At 37.2% G+C, this 20,590-nt stretch overlaps 4 protein-coding genes across 6 annotated transcripts; 3 read left to right on the top strand and 1 right to left on the bottom strand.

Moving 5' to 3' along the window:
• Positions 1 to 66: 66 nt before the first annotated feature.
• On the top strand, positions 67 to 2,309 carry LOC119987052. Its single transcript, XM_038831766.1, has one exon. The coding sequence runs from the start codon at positions 127 to 129 to the stop codon at positions 2,140 to 2,142; it is 2,016 nt and encodes a 671-aa protein (XP_038687694.1). The 5' UTR covers positions 67 to 126; the 3' UTR covers positions 2,143 to 2,309.
• A 1,338-nt stretch (positions 2,310 to 3,647) lies between these two features.
• Positions 3,648 to 7,761, top strand: LOC119986392 (protein IWS1 homolog 1-like). The gene is made up of 11 exons (XM_038830936.1): positions 3,648 to 3,667; positions 3,836 to 4,328; positions 4,999 to 5,118; positions 5,373 to 5,593; positions 5,701 to 5,830; positions 5,932 to 5,994; positions 6,071 to 6,148; positions 6,338 to 6,429; positions 6,535 to 6,597; positions 6,700 to 6,853; positions 7,303 to 7,761. The coding sequence occupies exons 1-11, from the start codon at positions 3,648 to 3,650 to the stop codon at positions 7,399 to 7,401; spliced, it is 1,533 nt and encodes a 510-aa protein (XP_038686864.1). The 3' UTR covers positions 7,402 to 7,761.
• A 469-nt stretch (positions 7,762 to 8,230) lies between these two features.
• LOC119987072 (phosphomevalonate kinase, peroxisomal-like) lies at positions 8,231 to 13,746 on the top strand. 3 transcript variants are annotated; one of them, XM_038831804.1, is made up of 11 exons: positions 8,236 to 8,331; positions 8,425 to 8,474; positions 8,659 to 8,809; positions 9,296 to 9,393; positions 9,598 to 9,707; positions 9,801 to 9,853; positions 10,170 to 10,556; positions 10,851 to 10,955; positions 11,505 to 11,732; positions 12,850 to 12,972; positions 13,215 to 13,481. In XM_038831804.1, the coding sequence occupies exons 2-11, from the start codon at positions 8,467 to 8,469 to the stop codon at positions 13,479 to 13,481; spliced, it is 1,530 nt and encodes a 509-aa protein (XP_038687732.1). In that variant the 5' UTR covers positions 8,236 to 8,331; positions 8,425 to 8,466. The 3 variants fall into 3 exon arrangements, with proteins under 3 accessions (XP_038687731.1, XP_038687732.1, XP_038687733.1); XM_038831805.1 differs by having other exon boundaries at positions 8,246 to 8,338; XM_038831803.1 differs by having other exon boundaries at positions 8,231 to 8,474; positions 13,215 to 13,746.
• Positions 13,747 to 14,033: 287 nt separating this feature from the next.
• LOC119987073 (26S proteasome non-ATPase regulatory subunit 13 homolog B-like) lies at positions 14,034 to 18,463 on the bottom strand. Its single transcript, XM_038831806.1, has 6 exons — positions 18,212 to 18,463; positions 17,043 to 17,489; positions 16,591 to 16,671; positions 15,258 to 15,454; positions 15,043 to 15,142; positions 14,034 to 14,576 (listed from the first exon to the last, which is right to left on the bottom strand). The coding sequence occupies exons 1-6, from the start codon at positions 18,359 to 18,361 to the stop codon at positions 14,391 to 14,393; spliced, it is 1,161 nt and encodes a 386-aa protein (XP_038687734.1). The 5' UTR covers positions 18,362 to 18,463; the 3' UTR covers positions 14,034 to 14,390.
• Between the last annotated feature and the right edge of the window lie 2,127 nt (positions 18,464 to 20,590).

Here is a 20,590-nt window from a genome sequence, read left to right on the forward strand (position 1 = left end):
AACTCTGAAGGCCCATGTATCATCTTGGGCTTAACATATTAGAAATCTTATCAGCCCAACTGGGCTTCACTCTAGCGATTCTTCTCGGGAAGCTTTTTCACATGAACTGCTCTCTCTGCTGTGAAAATGGAAGGAGCCCCAGACCCAGAAAGTCTCCCACCTTCCCACTCTGTCTCTGACAAAATGGACGGAAACCCAGACCCAGAACAAGAAGCCCTGCACCACAACGCTCTCGCGGAGGACAAATTCAAGGTCTCAAACCTCAAATCCGCTCTCAAGCACGCCAAGAAGGCTCACCGCCTATCACCCAACCTTGACGGCCTCTCCACGATGATCACCGCCTTCAAAATACTCCGTGCGGCGGAGAAATCCACTGGAGATGCCGCTCCCGACTGGTACAAAGTCCTCCAGGTAGAGCCCTTCTGTCATATTAACAGTATTAAGAAACAGTACAAGAAACTTGCGCTTGTTTTGCACCCTGATAAGAATTCGTATTTGGGATGTGAAGAGGCGTTTAAGCTTGTGGGTGAGGGGTTTAGGGTTTTTTCGGATAAGATAAGGAGGAAGGAGTTTGATATGAAGCTGAGGATAAAGATTCAAGGAGAGAGGATGGGTGGTGGTGGTGAGGAGGAGGAGACATTTTGGACTGCGTGTTCGAGGTGTAGGTTGTTGCACCAGTTTGAGAGGAGGTATTTGGGGCATAATTTGTTATGCCCGAATTGTAAAAGCAGTTTTGTGGCTGTGGAGGTTGAGGGGGGAAGTACCAAGGAGGAGAAGGAGAAGGAGAAGGAGGAGGAAGATGGGATTAGGGTTTGGAGTAAGAGACTGAGGAGCAGTGTGGGTTCAAAGTGGAAAGCAAGTGATGATCTTGGTGAGGTAATTGGTGGCTTGAGATCGAGAAATAAAATGGGTAGTGCTGGTTTGAACAGAAAAGTGGTTGACTGCAATAAAAATGGGGATTTGAAGGGGAAAGATCATGGTGGGGACAAGGCGAGGAAAGGTGATGTTGCTGCAGAATGGGGAAGTGGTAGGTTGAGGAGTGTGGCTTTGAGGAGGAGAACAAGCACTGTTGGTGAGGTGTTGCAGAGGGCAAAGCCAAAGCAAGTGAAATCTGCCGAGGATACTATGACCCTGGCTGAGATGCAGTTGGAAGCTAAGCGCAAGGCGAGTCAAGTAAAAATGAAGGAAATGATGAATGTGGAAGAGAGGGAGAAGGCGAAGGATAAAGAGAAGGAGAAGGGAAAGGAAACGAACGGTGCTCTGAAAACGTCTAGAGATTTGGGGATTGGGAGAAATGAAGCCTCAGATGTGAGTGGGGATATGGGAATTGTGGCTCGGAGAACTTCCAAGAATACTAGGAACTCAGAAGCTGATAAGAGTGCAGGTGTGGCAATTGAGAGACACAGGGGTTATAAGCAAAGGGATTTGGGAATTATGGCAGTGGAGGATTCCGATTTTTATGATTTTGATAAAGATAGAACAGAGAGGACTTTTAAGAAAGGGCAAATCTGGGCTATATATGACGACGATGATGGAATGCCTCGATATTATGGTTTGATAGATGAAATTGTTTCAGTTTACCCATTTGAGTTGAAGTTTAGCTGGTTGGATCCGCAAAGTAATGGAGATGATGGGTTGATGTGTTGGGAGAAAATGGGATTTCATGTATCTTGTGGGAGTTTCAAAGTTGGAAAGACAACCTCGACAAACTTAGTCAATATCTTTTCACATCTTGTGTATTTTGAAAGGGCAGCAAGAGAAATTTATCGGATTTATCCGAAGAAGGGTTCAGTTTGGGCACTTTACAATGAAGCAGCTATGGATGCAGAGGGAATAAACCTTTCAGCTAGCGATAAGCGAAGCTACAACATTGTTGTGTTTCTGACAACATACAGTGAGATGCATGGATTGAGCATGGCTTACCTTGAGAAGGTTGAGGGGTTCAAGACTTTATTCAAGAGACGAGAGATTGGTTCTCATGCTATTAGATGGCTAGAAAAATACGATGTTCGCTTGTTTTCCCATCAGATTCCTGCAAGAAAGCTTTCTGGAAATGAAGCCCCGGATCGCTTGAAAGACTGTTGGGAACTTGACCCCGCTTCACTTCCTTCAGATTTGCTTACTATTGTTTGGGGTAGATGAAGTGTGGCTGAGCATTATTGTATAGCTTCCATCATATTTTTCTATTTTGATTCTTGTTCTATGTGATTTTAACAAAATGATGATGAAGCCAGGGAAACGAATGCCTTGCTGTTTAATGCCCTGTAAATATACATTGAATGGTCAGAAACTCTGGCACAATTACTCAATTGGGGCATGCCTTCCCTGCTCTGTTGAAGCCTTATTAATTATTATGGCAGCCTTCCCTGAACTTTGTTGGGACCTACACAGATTTGAAACAGCAGTAAAGTCTTCAAGATGTGAAAAAGGGATTCATAGTTGAGACCTGCGTCGAGAGCAATAACTCATCTCGTAAATTATTGATAATAGAAACATTTTTGCGATTTGAACTCACGACCTCCCGTTTATGTTAAGAGTTATTGTAGTCAAGTTTATCATATTAGACAACGACTCTCGCAAATTACTGATAATAGAAACATTCTTACAACTTGAACTCGTGACCTCCCGCTTACGTTAAGGGTTGTTGTGGTCAAGTTTATCATCTTAGAGAATGACTTTATCATCTTAGACAATGACACCTTATTCAAATCAAATAAGATGAAACTGCTACCCTTCATTAACCCTACTCATGTAATTCTCCAAAACACCAATCCAAATAAAAGCCTAAATGAAATGACTTCAATATATTCATTTATGAGATAAAAGCTACAAAGGTTGATTTGTTATGTCTTGTTTTAATGATGAAATGAACTTTTATTAGATAACTTTCTCTTGTGCCATGATAAAACTAAAGCTAGTGGACTTTTTTTTGAGAAGATAAAGCTAGTGAACTTTGAAAAGCAAGAGAGAGTCTATTTGTCTTTTTTTTAAAAAAAACAATGAAGAACAACAAATCATTTAGCAAGTAATTTTTACTAAAATGCTTTTAGGAACTAAGATTACAAAATTTTAAATTTAATTAAAAAATAAATTATATTATGTTTTCAAAAAAGCTTAGCTAAGGGTGGCAAAAAAATAGTTCCGAGTCGATTCCGGGTCTAACAACATTACTTGTTTATGAAATATTTATTTACATGTTCGAACCCTAACCAGGATTGGATTTCGGACGTACCTAATTGACTAAACCCAGATTGATTTAAATCCGGACAATAAACTAATCCGAATTAAGGTCTGGATAAGTAAACCAGTGTGTTTGGACCCAGACCTGGTTTTAAAGCACATAAATTTTTGTTGTTTGGACCCATATTTTAGACATATAACTTATGTCAAAAATTAGTTTAATCCCAGTTAGACCGGACATAGTTTTGTCATTCTTTCTTTGGTTATTCTTGAATTTAAATAATAAAAAAAAGAAAATAATTTCCCTTATATATATTTCCGCAGATCTTCTCCTTCTGGGCCCTGGCTTCTGCCCTTCTCTTCTATCAACAATATATTCCTTCAGCGACGTCAAGAAACTCTATAAATAATTATTCACAAAGTTTCTTCGATTTCGCAGTGAATAGTTAGATTGATCGTCAATCACCATGTCTTTTAACAACGATCCGTAAGCTCTCTTTATCTAGGGTTTACGATCTTGTTCCCAATCTTTCGTTTCTGTGATTTCTCGTGATTCGTTGATTTATTATCTTTTGTCGAATTCTAAAAATTAGGGTTTGTTCTTTTGTCTTTGAGTAATTGGTTGCGAAGATTTATTACTGATTTCTTGTTCCAGGTACCGCGATGAGGATGGGGAGCCATTGATGGACTTCGATGACATCCAATCTGATCGCGAGCAATCGTCGGAACCTCATCAACAGGATTTGTTTGACGACGTGGAGGATAATGTTGACGATTGGGACAATCGAGAACGGTCACCGACACCTGTGTACGATACGGATAAGGTGAAACCGAGGAAGAGGTTGATCAAGAAAAGCACGATGGGGGATGACAGTGAGCCGCCGTCCCATTTGTTTGAGGAGGATTTTGGGAGGGAATTTTCCAGGGAGGGGTCAGAGTCTCTGGAGAAAAAGAGGAAGAAGAAGAGGGAAGCGGGAGATGGGAATGTGAAGAAGGAGAAGAGGCATAAGTTCGAGGAGTATGCAGGTAGTGGAGGAAAGGGAAGCGGTTCGAAATCGGGTTTGTCTAAAAAACACATGATGTCAGGGAGGTCCAAAGATCATGATGTCAAGGAGATGTGGGACACTATTGCTGGTGGTGATTCTGAGGTATGGCTTTTACTGCGTTCTTTGTGAAATTGTTTGAAATGCCAATTGATACATGCTGTTAGTCTACTTCTTATGTGATTTAGCGTGACTTGTATTTTACTTTGCGTGGTTGACTGTTTGCTCAAATGTTGGATTGTGGTTTTTACTTTGGCAGGCTGCTGTTGCTATAACTACTGTTACGGAGTTGGGCATATATCCATTTACTAGGTTTAGTGATGCCACACCTTTGGTCGTAGAGCACTGAGCGTCTTGTGGTTGTTTTGATGTGTTCGTTGTGGCTTTGGTTCTGAATCTGCATTAACTAAATCAGGGAATATTAATTAGGGTTTCCAACATTCATGTTGGGTAATTGACTGGGTTTATGTTTATTTATAAGCTAATATTGTAAACTATGATTTTGTGTAGAAATTCACTCATTGATATGGTATTAAAACGTTTACGATATCATTATTTGCTAATACTGACACATCAGTTATCACATCTGGGTTGCTATATCGAATGTTTACATGCACATGGGTATGTCAGCATTGCTGCCTGATATATTTTTTGTCAATTTATGATTTATTCGCAAAGAATTTCTTCAAATTTATTGTGTTCTTTTAAATTTTATTTCACATTTATAATATAGAATCTTTTTCCTTAGTGAATAATTATGTTCTTGATTGATCAGGATGATCATGAGGGTGCCAGGAACATGGATGACGACAATTTCATTGATGACAGTGGACTTGATCCTGCTGACCGTTATGGAAGCGATAATGAACCCCGATCTCCGGGTGATGCTCCTCAGGTTGATTCATCCTCGCATAAACTTATGCTTGTGGAAATGGCTGCTAGAATTCCTCTCTGTGCTTGTTGAGTATTATCAATTATTAATAAAAATGGAATAAGCTCTTCAAAGTATTTATTGTTACAGTCTCACTCTTCAGTCCAATTGCATGATGTTTGAGGTCATCTTTTGCTCAAAGTTCTTTATCTGTAAAGCAGTTAATCAATGCCTTAAAAGCACTAAATGAATGTCTTATATTGCTCTTATCTTGCTAGGCCGAAGAAGGTGAAGAGGATGATGAAATCAAGGAGCTCTTCAAGATGGGTAAGAAAAGGAAGAAGAATGAAAGGAGTCCTGCAGAAATGGCATTGCTAGTTGAGAATGTTATGGCTGAGCTTGAGGTCACAGCTGAAGAAGACGCTGACCTTAACAGACAGGGGAAACCTGCTGTTAATAAACTTAAGAAGCTGCCTCTTCTTACTGAGGTTCTTTCAAAGTAAGTAATATATTTTCAGTCAGTTTTATTTTTCTTGAATGTATATTCGTAGCATTAAGGATCCTTTTTTTTATTCATTTTTTTCTTCAAATTGCTACTTGTGGCAGGAAGCAGCTTCAACAAGAATTCCTAGATCACGGAGTACTAACTCTTTTGAAGAATTGGCTTGAGCCCCTTCCAGATGGAAGTTTGCCAAATATAAATATCCGTGCGGCAATTTTGAAGATATTGACAGATGTATAAACGAGATACCTTCCCATTTTAATCTCTGTGTAATTGTGGGCCTGGTTCTAAAATAAATTTTCTGTAGAACCTGAACTGTTGCTTCTGTCCTACAGTTTCCAATTGATCTTGAACAGTACGATAGAAGAGAGCAATTAAAAAAGAGTGGTCTTGGAAAGGTTAGCATCCACCTCAATACTCAAGGCTTGGCAGAGGAAACTACCTTTACACTGATTTACTCTATTATTTGGGCAGGTCATTATGTTCTTATCAAAATCCAATGAGGAAACCACTTCGAATAGAAAGCTTGCTAAGGATTTGGTTGATAAATGGGTAATTTCATACTTTTGCCCCACCGTGCCCGCTCTTAATTATCAGATTTTACTTGCTGCCCTCTCCATATTTATATGTAGAATTCATCCGCCAGAAACTGGTGCTAAAAGTTGCACAAATGTGATGCTAAAACTGCCTCGTCTTACACTCACTTCAATTTTCTTCCCACTTTGAAAATGATGAATGCAGAGTCGACCTATATTTAATAAGAGTACGAGGTTTGAGGATATGAGGGGCATGGATGATGATAGGGTTCCCTTCCGAAGGCCATCAGTCAAAAAGTACTCTTCTGACTATTTTTCTCATGTTTTTGTTTCATTTGCTAATGCATATACGGTATCTACTAGTTTTTGTTGTTGATTTATTGCTGTAAATTTGTTTTGCAGACCAGCAAATAAAGCTACAGGGATGGAATCACGGGATGGTGATCTGGATTTGGAGATGTCACGGTAATGATGTGATGACAGATTTAGCATGTTTGCTTCTAGCTTATTTGCTGCAGAACAAATTTGATACCATACGCTTTAATGTGAATCTTATGACAAATGCAGGGAGCGCAAATCTGGTCAATCATCTTCTAGGCAACATGCTTCTAGGCCCGAAGCAACGCCAATGGATTTTGTTGTGCGCCCTCAATCAAAGATTGATCCAGAAGAAGTTAGAGCTCGCGCTAAACAAGTTATGCAAGATGAGCGCCGTGTGAAGGTTTGTTTTCTCTTCCAAAATGTAAAATACGATCAAATTTATAATTTATTATTTGGCAAAGAATGTTAGTGGTCTAACCCAAGGAAAACAGTCAAGGTGGTTTGGCTGCGAGGTTTGGGTTTTAATTGAGCCTAAACCTAGTGCATGACTAGATGACATGTAACGAAATGATCCAAGCTTGTATTCATGGTAGCATTTGAGTGAACTCTTCTTTAAAAAGAAGTTCGATTCTATGTCATGAACATTGTTTAAGACTTTGTACACCTTCTATCGCTCTAAATGGTGATCTAGTTTTGTAAAAATTGCTTATATGCTGTTTTCTAGTGTTGTGTTTGCATGCAGTGCGCTCTTTTATTCTTGTCTGAGACAATTGCGTAAATGGTCTTGAATTCTTTATCTTCAAACTCATCATAGCCATCTGGTTTTCTTAACTTGTTATCGATTTGCAGATGAACAAGAAGTTGCAGCAGTTGAAGGCACCAAAAAAGAAGCAGCTGCAAGCGACAAAGCTTAGTGTTGAGGGTCGTGGCATGTTGAAGTACTTGTAAGGTTACCATCCCAATTGCGGGGTGTTGGTGGTTGCTTGAATCCAGTAATTATGTATTGCCAATTGGTTGGAGCTTGGGTCGTAGGGTGCAAACAACTGGGGTTGTTATCTCAAAGGACGATTCTTGTAGCAGAGGAAAGTTGATGTTTCAATTGTTTGAACAAATTCTAATTCAGAATTTTGTGTTAGTTGATTCAGGATGTCGCGTGCGGCAATTTCCCGGACCATGTCCAGAAGAAAATTGCCTATCTAAAGTTATAAAGTTTCCATAATCAAGCGCACCAGCTGCCTAATAAAAACTAACTGAAGGTTTTTTGTATTTGATATTCAATAATCATCACTAGGGTTATCCATTTTATTAGGTAAGATTTTGTTTGAAGGATATTGATATCACAATTCCATTTCTATTGCTCTATGGTGACTGGGTTTCTGTTTAACTAACTCACATCTAAAAAAACCCCAAATCATCTATTGGAATCGATTTGTACTGAAAATGCGTTGGCTATGGGTGCATTGACATCTTGGAACTGATCAAAAATTGTTCCAATATGAATACATGAGGCATATTTCTCACTATTTGGACATATACATCAGTGAGTTTTTGTCCTAACAATGTTAATAAATTTAACATTTGATTTGTTGTAAAATAGAATATTTTTCAACTTTTAGTTTTCAAATTAAAACGTTTGAAAATTTGATAACGATGAATGAAACTATAAGGACTAAAAAAGAATCATGCCGAACTTCGAAGGTTAGATTTGTCATTCCAAAATTAAACTAAAACGACACCGCAGAGATGATACTATTACTGTCTGTACAGCAGCGCACTATGGTGGCTAGGTAGGCAAACGTTTTGTCAGAGAGCCAGCGAGCGAGAGCTTCGTCGTCTTTTGCTCGAATTTCACATTGCGAATCCGCGGGAGCTGCTTGAGTAACTTGTGACTATCCGCCATTTTGAATTCGATTTCTGATAGACGTTTTATCTTCAATTGAAACGATTCTTCTGATTGAACTTGATCTCCAGCTGAATCAGATTGCGAGTTGCACAGAGAGAAGAATAAGAGCAATGGCTGTGTAAGTCCATATGCTATATTCAATAACTACTTATCATTTGTTTGCTCCTTAATTGAATCCCGCAGACGTATCAAAAATGTATTTTTTTTAAGCAATCACACATGTAGGATACGCCTTCTTTTCTCTGTAATTTTGGGAAGGTGAGGCTTTTATTCTAAATCTGATATTAGCGGTCTTCACGCAGAGTTGCTTCTGCTCCTGGGAAGGTATTGATTACTGGGGGTTATCTTATTTTAGAGAGACCGAATGCTGGAATTGTACTTAGTACAAATGCCCGATTCTATGCGATTGTGAAACCGCTTCATGAAGAAATTAAGCCTGATAGCTGGGCATGGGTGAGTCACAATCTCTAAATTCCCTTTCGATTTGCTTGATTTTTTTTTTCTTCTGTTTCTTAGTGTTCAATTATGTGTCACTCTTGTGTTGGCGACTGGGGGGTAATTGGTACACATCTTTGGGTTTGACAAATATTGTTGATGATTAATGTTCATTCTTGCTCTCATTCATTAGTGATATGCCAATATTTATGTATATGTAGGATAAAAACAATGTCAGGTTTACTCATTACGTGCTGACAATAAATTATTTCTCTTTTTTTGGCTATGAAATGTGAATTCCTATGATGTGCCGCTCTCAAGTTGCGTAATGATAATTGAAAGATTGCTAATTTGTTGCTCATGAGTTATAAGTCATAAGAATGTCTTTTGGTATCTATGATTTTTTTTTTTTGACATTTGTATCTTGCTAAATTGATACCTATTCTTGATCGCTTTACCGCTTCCTTAATAATATCTTTTCCATTTTTTTTTCCTACCTTTCAGGCCTGGACAGATGTGAAATTGACATCTCCTCAACTCTCGAGAGAAAGTATGTATAAGTTGTCACTGAAAAATTTGATGCTTCAGTGTGTCTCTTCAAGGCAAGTTTCCATGTAGTAGATGGTTTATACGATCTCCAATAGTTGTATGATGACTACTGATTTTGTTTGATATATACATGTGATGCATATTTTTCAATTTTGCACATGTGTGCATGGTCCAAGTAGCCCAAGGAAAATGATTGAAGCAGTGCACGCTTTATGAATTTCTAAGGTGACGATTGCCTTCGATCTTAAAATTTTCAGTGAATTGAGAAACCCTTTTGTGGAACAAGCAGTGCAATATGCTGTAGCAGCTGCGCATGCAACATTTGATAAACCTAAGAAGGATGTCTTGCAGAAACTACTACTGCAAGGTAATACTTAATGCTTTTGATTATCGTTTTTTCTTTTAAAGGGATATAATATATGTAGTATTCAGGAATCTGATATTTTTGTTTTCGGTGCAGGTCTTGATATCACGGTCTTAGGTAGCAATGACTTCTATTCGTATCGCAATCAGGTGTTATTCCTTTGAGCTTGTTAAATGTTTTCATGTTTCTTTCATTGAAAATTTTCTATGCCTATTAATTGCTACGTGCTTGGACCATATACATACCTTGATTTATATAATTGCTGTTTGAATAATTTTAATGTGTTATCATTTAGAGAATAAGAAAAAATGTTTCTTCTTTAAATAATGTGAGAAGTTCGTTGCAGTAGATCCTTTGAGCATTATTCTGTCAAATTCAAGTTGCTTACACAACTTATGTAATTCCAGCCCAAAATTTTCATTTAAGATGTCGACATGTTTATGCTTGTTTAATTACCCCTGATAGATTGAATCATGTGGACTGCCCTTGACACCTGAAGCGCTTGCAATGCTCCCTCCTTTCACATCAATAAGTTTCAACACAGATGATTCTAATAGAGGAAATTACAAGCCTGAGGTTGCAAAAACTGGGTTGGGCTCCTCTGCAGCAATGACAACTGCTGTTGTTGCTGCATTACTTCATTACCTTGGAGTGGTTGATCTTTCCTCTTTGTCTGGAGAAAAACACAAAGAAACAAATGATTCTCAAGATCTTGATTTAGTCCATATAATAGCTCAAAGCGCCCACTGTATTGCACAAGGAAAAGTTGGCAGTGGGTTTGATGTCAGTTCTGCGGTTTATGGAAGTCAGCGTTATGTTCGGTTTTCACCTGAAGTGCTTTCTACTGCTCAGGTCTCTCTCTCTCTTTCTCTATTACTACCTTTCTCACTCATTAAGAACCTTGCAGACTCATATGCGCCAGTTGCCTTTTCATATTTTTGAATTTTGATTGCGATCCTCCCTGCTGGTGAACGAAGGGATTATAAAACAGTTTTAGGGTAAATGAGTTATGTATGCCCTAGTTCACTCTTCACTTGAAGGGATAACAACATTGTTTTAAATTTGCAAAATATTTTCCTTGGCCCTTATTTCACTAGAATTAGTTTCTTTTTATCTAATTTTGTTGTAATTTCCTTTCTAATGCAGAATGCAGCAAAAGTATTACCATTACAGGACTTCATTCTTGACATCCTAAAAGGAAAATGGGACCATGAAAGGAAAAGGTTTTCTTTACCACCATTGATGACTCTTGTAAGCACATTTGAAGATTTCATTTGTTGCTGCTTATTATGTGTATGTATACATGAGGTTGAGGTTGCTTCACATTCGCACATGTAGATCTCCTATGGGCTTTTAGCAGAGTGTTCTTTTCCCCTCAATAACTAATAATACAGTGATTTCTTAACTCTCAATGATGTTAATAATACAATAATTTCCCCATAGCATCCTCCCTTAGTCAATTTTTTGCCAGATCTGGAAGTTATTTCCCATTCTGATCTCTCTGTTGCATATTGGGGGATGTGATTTATGATAGTAGTAGCATGTGTAGCCTGGTCCCTTCTGATATGCTTATGCTTCCTCTAGATGAAAAGATTTCATGATATGGGGACTTTAGTATTTAAGTTGGCAAGAAATACAGATATCATAAAAAAAAACCTGCTATGTTTGTCCAAAACTCTTTTCCAGTCTTTTTCTAATATTTTCTTTTGTTTGAGATACGCAATTTTAATTGTTCATTTTTTGCAAGCTATTTCTTTGTTTCCATGACCCATGACATGGTGATTATGGTGCTTTCTACAGCTACTAGGGGAACCTGGAACTGGTGGATCGTCCACACCATCAATGGTGGGTTCTGTGAAAAAGTGGCAAAAGTCTGACCCTCAAAAATCGCATGAAATGTGGATAAGGTTGTCAGAGGCCAACTTTGCACTTGAAACACAACTTAGCATGCTAAGCAGACTTGCTGAGGAATGTTGGGATGTGTATAAACATGTCATAAGCACCTGCAGCAGGCTTAGGTCTGAGAAGGTATATTTTGACTCATTTCCTGTACAGAGGCAGTCATCAGTAAAGTAAATTTTCAAAATCTTCTGAAAAAAAACACAGATGATGTTGTTAATGGTGGATATTTATCATTTGTTGTCGTGGTTTAGTGATATTCCCTACAGATGTCTTGTCTCAACAAACCATTATATGGATCATCAAGTTATAAGTCACTCATCAACAGAAAAAAAGACATATGGAGAATGGGTAAACTTCAAATTGATTTTTTTTTGTGTGAGATATGGTTTAATTATAAGCATTATGGTTCTCAATTTTAGTAAGAAAAGGTAAGTAAACAATACCCGTGCACAAGGAGCAGGCTCCTGCAGTGGGCGAGGTTGGAGATAGCAAGATGTACACAAACCATACCCTCACATAATATGTGGAGAGGCTGTTTTTCGGGAATTGAATATATGTGACCTCAAGTCTTGAACATATGACCTATGGGTTGCACCCCTATAAATATTACTATGTCACACGTTCACCTGTATGATTCTCAATCTTAGTACTTTCAAAATTTTGGAAGGCTAAGAATTGTGGCATCCACATTATAGGGTATTTCTGATTGTCTACACGAAAAATAACCAGCTGGATATTCATTATGGTGATTTCTTACAGAATTTCGTGAGAATTTTTTGCTCCAATGCCCCCATCCCCTTCCATAAAAGAAAAAGTGATAAGTTTTGCCATTTTTTTAAGCTTTCAGGATTCCAGTTGTATGATTACCTTCTTTTTTTTTTATCTGGCTAGGAATTAGGATTCTTAGGGTATGGTTGTGATCTTTTAATTGATGATAATTTGAGTTGAAGTTTATTATTTTTATGTAGGTTTGACCCACCCGTATCTCTGAAAGAAGACCAGAGCTGTCTCAGCTCAGTGGCATATAATGGACTAATTGACAGTGCATTGTTGTGCATTTTATCTCAATTCATATTCAAAGGGTTGAACTTCATGGAAAAGATGTCCATTAAAAGTTACTTTTTCTTGTGCATTGCATTGCGTTTTCTGGGTCTTCATGGCACAACATTTGTGATATGCGACGAATATTATTCCTCCTTGTAACTCGTAATAATATCTCTTTTTTGACAAATTACGATAACAGTGGGTGGAGCAAGCCAAAGAGCCAAACCAAGAGGTAATCATAAAAGCACTGTTAGGAGCAAGAGGTGCCATGCTTGATATTAGGAACCATATGCGTCAGATGGGTGAGGCTGCTGGTATTCCGGTAGGTTGTCTTCTCTTAATTGCATGGTTGCCTCCCTTTCTACCACGTTTTTTTGTATTCCTCTCAAAGATTACTAAAAATGGATATTTGAAATTACTTGTATTTTTTCTCCCGCTTGGCTTAGATTCTAATGTTTTTAGTAGCAAGGTGTACTGACTATTGAACTGTGAATGTGGATCGCATTGATGCGATTTCTCAGTCATATTTGTTAGATGATATTTTTTGAATATCTTAATTTGCAGATAGAACCCAATTCACAAACTCAGCTTTTGGATGCTACTATGAGCATGGAAGGAGTTCTGTTGGCTGGAGTTCCCGGAGCAGGTGGTTTTGATGCAATATTCACTGTTGCCTTGGGGGATTCTAGCAGCTACATAGCAAAAATCTGGAGTTCTATCAATGTTCTAGCGCTATTAGTTAGAGAAGATCCTTATGGTGTTTCTTTAGAAAGTGGAGATCCGCGAATTCAAGAAGTTTCATCAGCAATTTCTTCAGTTCATATTGAGTAAGCATATTTGCTATTGTAGTTTATATGTTTTCTGACAATCACAAATTTCGGTGGCGGATGCAATTTGGTAATAATTCCTTTTGGTTTGGAATTTGGGAACCAGTTGAGTTGAAAAGGGGGTTTTCTTTCTTTTATAGTTCTGTGTAATATGACTAGGAACCCTTGACTAAACATTCGAATAGGATTTGTACCTTATGTAATGTTTTACAACAGTCTGCAATAAAAGATTCCATCTGTAAAATGGTGGAACTGGTTCTGATCTCTGACACTGATTTTTCTTTCATAGATCATTGAAATGATAAGAGATCAACAAATGTTGACACCACCCAGATCAGTTTTCTTCTCCACCTGGGAATCAGGCCCTTCCAAAAACCGCCTGGTTTCGTTCTCGTTGAGAGGTCTCATAACTTACCGGTGAAGGGAGGGTTGAGAGATTCACTCATCTGAACTAATGAACCAAAGAAACTCATAAAAAACAATACATAACTGTACATAGTTTTCCCGACTAGAAAACAATACACAAACCATAACAAATACGAGAAAGAGAATTGACTTGTTATCACAGCATATTCCATTAGATGAAATTTCCCAAATACGTAAAACACTAGTCCAGTAACCACTCCAGAAAAGATTATAATCCGAAATAAGTTTTTTCACCATGTCTCTATGCATGCCATTGAAGAGCCAACACAACCAAAGTCAAGGAAACAAGTAGCTGCTTTCAGGAAATGGCTAAATAAAATGGATGGTGCAATATGGAAAAGGAAGAGTACATCGATCGCATGACAATCCAAGGGCCTTACTAGTGTCTCTCTCTCTCTCTCTATTTTTTCTGTCTTCGCATTTTTGCTTCTAATCAAAGTTAAAATTTTGATACAAGGGTCGGAGGGAAATCAAGACAAAAAGCAAATCATGATGCAACTAAATCTGGTGTTTCTGCTTCGATGGATAACAGAGCAGTATGTACTTTATCCAACCAGTTGTCAAGCCGGTCTCTTAGAGATGTGATCTGTTGAACCCCCAAAACTCTTGGCTGAACCCAGGACACATGAACTGTACCCTCAACTTGATCAATTATACCCTCAATAAGATGTACCTGCACAGTATTCAGCCGTGCAGTATTCAGCCTGTGTGAATAAGATTCTAAGAGATTATTGATTGATTGCATATAAACATGTGCCCGTATCGAAACATATAATCAGCAAGTTTTGGTTGGTGAATACTCCACAAAAGAGAATAAAAATTCAGAAGGAATCATCAAGTTTACTTGTTCAATGATTCCACAGTATTCTGGAACCCCAGATATGTTCATATTAACTTCCTCTAAGGATTATGGAAAAGAAACATTGGCTTAAGGAACCATGCAATAAAGACACTCCCAAAACATGTTATCACCCTTTTACACATTACAATTAAGCTTCCCAGATACATGCTCATGTCACTTGGTTTACACATAACAATCAATCCTCAGGCTTATATGAAGTCTTCTTCAATCATTTACTATCATAGTAATCATCCAAAATCTAAATCTAAATAATAATAAGAAAGAAGAAGGAACTTACAGAGAGACTTTTCATCAGAAGATGCTCAACATCCTCTATAGAGAGTTTCGTGCGTTCAGCAATAGCAGTTAACGGAATAGTTCGATCTTCAGATGGGCGGCTGCAATGGAGCATATCACATTTCAAATAAGCGGAAGCACATACAGATATAGATAAACTTAAACCTCCATCCATGCTAACGGGAAGTAAATAGGCCAATGTTATCACATACACACCTGAAGATAATTTCCATGAGGCAGAGAATGTTGATTTTTTCCAGTAGCTTCTTCTCATTCTCAACCAATGCTGGTTGAGCACTTAGGGCAGCATTGTGCACACGACATAATTCTTGATAGCGAACCAGATCCCCAGAGTTGAATGCCAGAAGATTATGGTAAAGCCATTCAACCTTTGTTCCTAGGAGGCTCTTAATCTGCACAAGATTTAAAAGATGTCACAATAATGGTAGATATGAAATCTGAAATATATTCAACGAGTAGTAGAAATCCTTCAATTGCAATTGTTTGTCAAGCACCTAGTAATTAATATGTTATTTTAACTAATCTTGTAAGAGAATTATAAAAATCCAGAAGGTGCACACATAGACATGTATGCACATTTGGCAAACTCCAGCTTTCAAATTTAAACTGGACAATACAAGTTACTTCATGCAAGTTCACTGAAGTAGCAAATCAACAATAACATTGAACAAAATTATAAATTAACAGAGAAACAAAGCTTCAAGGTTTGAAAAGAAATAAATGGTTAAGAAAGTGGAAGCAAGCACTAACCTATAGTTTTTACTGATAAATGAATGATATATTTAAGAGGAAAGTAATGATAATATAAGTAGGCCTCAATACATATAAATGAATTTGGGCTAACATAGTGACGAAAACAAGCTCCTTGAGCTTATCATCGTGTTACTCCGACAATGTACCACTCACCTTGCTATAGGTATTGTGCACTGAACTCAAGCACCTTGCACCAGTATTTACTTCTCAAAGATGGTCTGAGTTTCAATTACAAACATAACAATCTATCCTCTAGCTAACAAATCAAAGCAATGGCATGACTATCCTTAGTGGATTAACCTCCAAATTTCACCACATAAAACTAAGTTATAGCAATAGCCGCAAGAACTAAACAACATATGTCTGACATAAACACTGATGCTTTTGAGGAAAGGCAACACTGATTGACATGAATTGTGGATTGGTAAACAACACCCGTACAATGGGCGGGGTCTATGACAGACAAGAATCACAAGATGTACGCAAACTTTACCCCCACATAATATGTGGAGAGGCTGTTTACATTGAACGAACCTTTGACCTCTAGTTGCACCTCAGCAATAGCCCATGTTGTGCCACAAAAACATTTTTCTTGAGCACAAAACATGCCATCATTAAGAATTTCATAGCTGTGAGCATGTACGCAAAAACAATGATTCTTTCAACTAAAGACAACAATGAAGAGCATTAATTTGATTGATCCACATTAACATGATGAAAGAAAATAATTGATGTACACGTATGAAATGAGAAACTACAATTAAATCACACTTACAATAGGATGAGCGAGCAATTCTCCAAAGTTGTAGATGTTATCTCCCAGCAGAGCAGATAGGGAAAGATCAAATGCCAAATCCTAAAATATAACAAGGGCACAGATTTAATTTGTGGATAAATTATATGAAATGCCAAATCAAGAGAAATTAGATCAAATTCAATATTTGCACACAATATATTAATATTGATAGCAATATATTTCACGCATTCCAAAAATATGTATGCCAAGATGCAGAGATTTTAAGAGACTCTAGACAGAACTGGTAAAAAAGACCTTCTGGCATTATCAGCTGAAAGAGATTGGAGAGATCATACAAGTGTGACAGAAATATATAACAATTTTATTTAAAAAATCTCAATTTACAAAAAACGTACATCAAATTTAAACTGTGAAAACCGAAAACCATAAAATAATAAAATTAGCATGGCTGCTTTTCATATAGCACATACCAGCTTGAATGAATCTGACAGAGACTCCACTGAAGTGTATGCCAGATAAAGAAGAGCGCTTCTGTAGAACTCAGCAAATTCCTGACGATATTTATGATATTGACATGAAACCCAATAAAAACTCGCATACACAGATGGATCAATATCCGTCATACTGTCTAGAGCACTCTTCCCCTCCTCAAGGAGTCTCTTGCACTCTTTTTGATCCCCTTGCTCAAGTTTGAAAAGAGCGATTTGCATTTTGATGTAAAGGATAGGCTCCTCTATGCGATTTTCTTTAGTAACTCGTAACTTTTCTATTACCCCTTCAAGATAACTAATGGCAGCATCTTTATCAGGATATTGACGAGATACGACAACAGCAAAATGTGCAAGCTTGAGAAGGTTGATCTTTGTCTCAAAGTAGGTGATGAAATTGTTATATAATTGTATCAGAGCATCGCCAGCCTGATGGTTGACGTATAAAAAAAAATGAGAATGTCAGATGCACACAAGGGCAACCACATAGTGATGTTTCAATAGCATAGCAGCAATGTATGAAACTTGCATAATCCGAGTAAATTCATAGACATTGAAAATTCAACAGTATATATGACAACAAATAAAGCCAACCCCATTATTGGAGATAAACACAGTAAATGGGGACATGACAATGGTCTAAACTACAGTCTTTTTGCATTTTTTATTGATCTTGCATTTTTACGCTGTAGCAACTCATAAGAAACTTTAAAACTTTTGACCTTCTAAATTACCTAGTAACACAACTAAAATCAGAAAGAGTTAAAAGAAATGACATTGCCGTTGCAATCAAAATTTCCACTCAGCCAAACCCATTGGTATTACACATCTTAGCATGGTGGCAAGGAGACTCTAAAACAAATCTCCCAATTAGAAACATGATTGTTCTATAAAAACCCTAATTACTACTTAAAAATCGTAGCTCCAGTAACCCTGAAAAACCCCTAAATTCCAGATTTCTAAAACCCCAACTCCCCCAAAAACTTCCGTTCAATAGAAAACTATTCCAGCGAAACGAAATTGACCTTGAAAAACCCATCGGAGATCTAAACAAACCCTAACCGGCACAAATCACCATCAAGACAGACACACACACACACAAGGTATCAACATAGAGATAACATAGAGAAACAAAGAAGAGATATTAGAACCTGGAAGACGGCGAGAGCGACAAACTGCTCGAGCTTGAGAGTGAGCTGGTGCCAGAGCTTCTTCTCGTACAGATCCGCCAGCGAATTGTACCATTCCGATAGCTCCGGATGCGTGTTGCGCAATGACTCGAGATACTGCAGAGCTGCCATGGTTGAGTTCAACGACTATTATCACCAGAACCAGAGAGACCGACTCAAAGCGGAAGAAGTGAAGAATTTTTTTTTGTCTCTCTTTTATTTTGTTTTTCTTGAGCAAAAGGAAAAGGCAAGAAAAAAAATTAAAAAATCATTTTGGATTTATAATTATTTTGGGCCGGGCTTGCTCTTAAAGGGCTCCTAAATATGACTAGTCCACTCAAGAACTTGGGCTCAAAGTTCTTATAGAGTTTGGAGTTTGGACTCCTTAACTAGACAAGTGATGCTGATTGGGTTTTCGCACATTCAAGCCCAAAAACAAGTGAAAATAATTAATGACCCAATTTCTTACAAAAAAAAAATAGAAGCTCCTCCAATTCATTTAGTTCTTTATATTAATATTTAAATAAAAAATAAAAAAAGATAAATATCAATGAATTTGATTCTAATGTTGTATTTTATGGTGAATAAAAAAATCAAATTCATTGAAAATGTATGAAAAATCTAAATGGTTCTAAATTGTTTTGTAGTGTAATATGTTATCTTTTTTTAAAAAAAATCTAACAATTGAAAACATGATCAAAACAGCAAAATCTTAATACTTTCTATCTATTTTTTTTAGGGTTTTTTTTAAAAAAAAAGTATACATCAAAAAGGATGTATTAGAGGGACTGTTATTTTATTTTTTTAAAAAAATAGCAACCTAGCCAAGTGAGTAATGCTACAGAGCCTCAAAATGTGTACCCCTATTTTATCTCTAAATCTACGTGGCAGATGAATAATTATTGACTATAAACACACATGTAGTCCACTTAACATTTAACATTTCACATTAATTGGGGATAAAATAGAGGGTTATATTTTGAGGGTCTCAAGCATTATTATTCTATAAGCCATGACTAGACCAATTGGGCAAATTATTTAATGAAATTTATGATATATATATATATATTGCTTAATATGGTAATGTCATAAATCCATGATTATTTTATGAAATGATATGAATATTGCTAAATATGGTAATTAATATCATAAAATTATTTCCGAATTTACCCCTAGCAAGGCTTTATTTAAAGAGAGATGGAGCATGTATTCAATCACAAAATCAATCAATCAAGAAAGGGAGAGTTGCCAATATCCAAAATCAGAGAGTGATCAATGGAAGCTATCAAGAAGCCATTGTTGTTGCTCATAATTGCTTTCATCGCCTTGTCTTCTCCAACTCATGCAAGGCCATATCCAAATGATATGAATTTGGGCATGCTTCATGATCAATACATATCTACCTCTCCAAGTCTGAGTCCTTGGGAACTTTCTGGTATGAAGTCCGAAACAATATTGTATAAGCCAACACCTAATCCTCAACCAGAGCCAAGTCACCTTACTCTAAGTCTGAGCCCTGGTGAACTTCCCGGTATGAATTTCGAGACAATGTTATATAAGCCAACACCTAATCCTCAACCAGAGCCAGGTCACCTTACTCTGAGTCCGAGCCCTAGTGAACTTCCCAATACAAATTTTGAGAATATGTTGTATAAGCCCACACCTAATCCTCAACCAGAGCCGAGTCACCTTACTCTGAGTTCAAGCCCTAGTGCACTTCCCGATATGAATTTCGAGACAATGTTGTATAAGCCAACACCTAATCCTCAACCAAAGCCAAATCACCTTACTCTGAGTCCGAACCCTAGTGAAATTTCAAGTATAAATTTTGAGAATATGTTATATAAGCCCACACCTAATCCTCAACCAGAACCAAGTCACCTTACTCTGAGTCCCAGCCCTAGTGCACTTCCCAGTATGAATTTCGAGACAATGTTGTATAAACCAACACCTAATCCTCAACCAGAGCCAAGTCAAACTTCCTAGCAACTCTGCATTTGAGCCAATTCAACCTATCTCAAGCTCGAGTCTCAATGAACTTCCAGTTCCAGCATCAGACCCAAGTGAACAAGTAGAGTGGTTGAAATTTATGGATTTTAATGTCAATGAGTTTATCATCAATTATTGATCAATAAAACATGATTATATTTTTCTTTGTCTAGTCATGATAAATAAAACCCAATAAATTGCAATGGAACAACTTTTTTTTAAAAAAGAATTTGGACTTTAATTACTACACAAACATAAGGAATATAATTGTGTGAAGATTACAAATTTTTGTTAGGGATGGAAAAATTTCCTGATCACTTATTGTTCTAGCAAGAAATTGAAATCTCAAGAAGTCAAAATATTTAATGATGG

This window comes from Tripterygium wilfordii, chromosome 20 (assembly GCF_013401445.1).
Source record: "Tripterygium wilfordii isolate XIE 37 chromosome 20, ASM1340144v1, whole genome shotgun sequence".
In the NCBI taxonomy this organism is placed as follows: Eukaryota; Viridiplantae; Streptophyta; class Magnoliopsida; order Celastrales; family Celastraceae; genus Tripterygium; species Tripterygium wilfordii.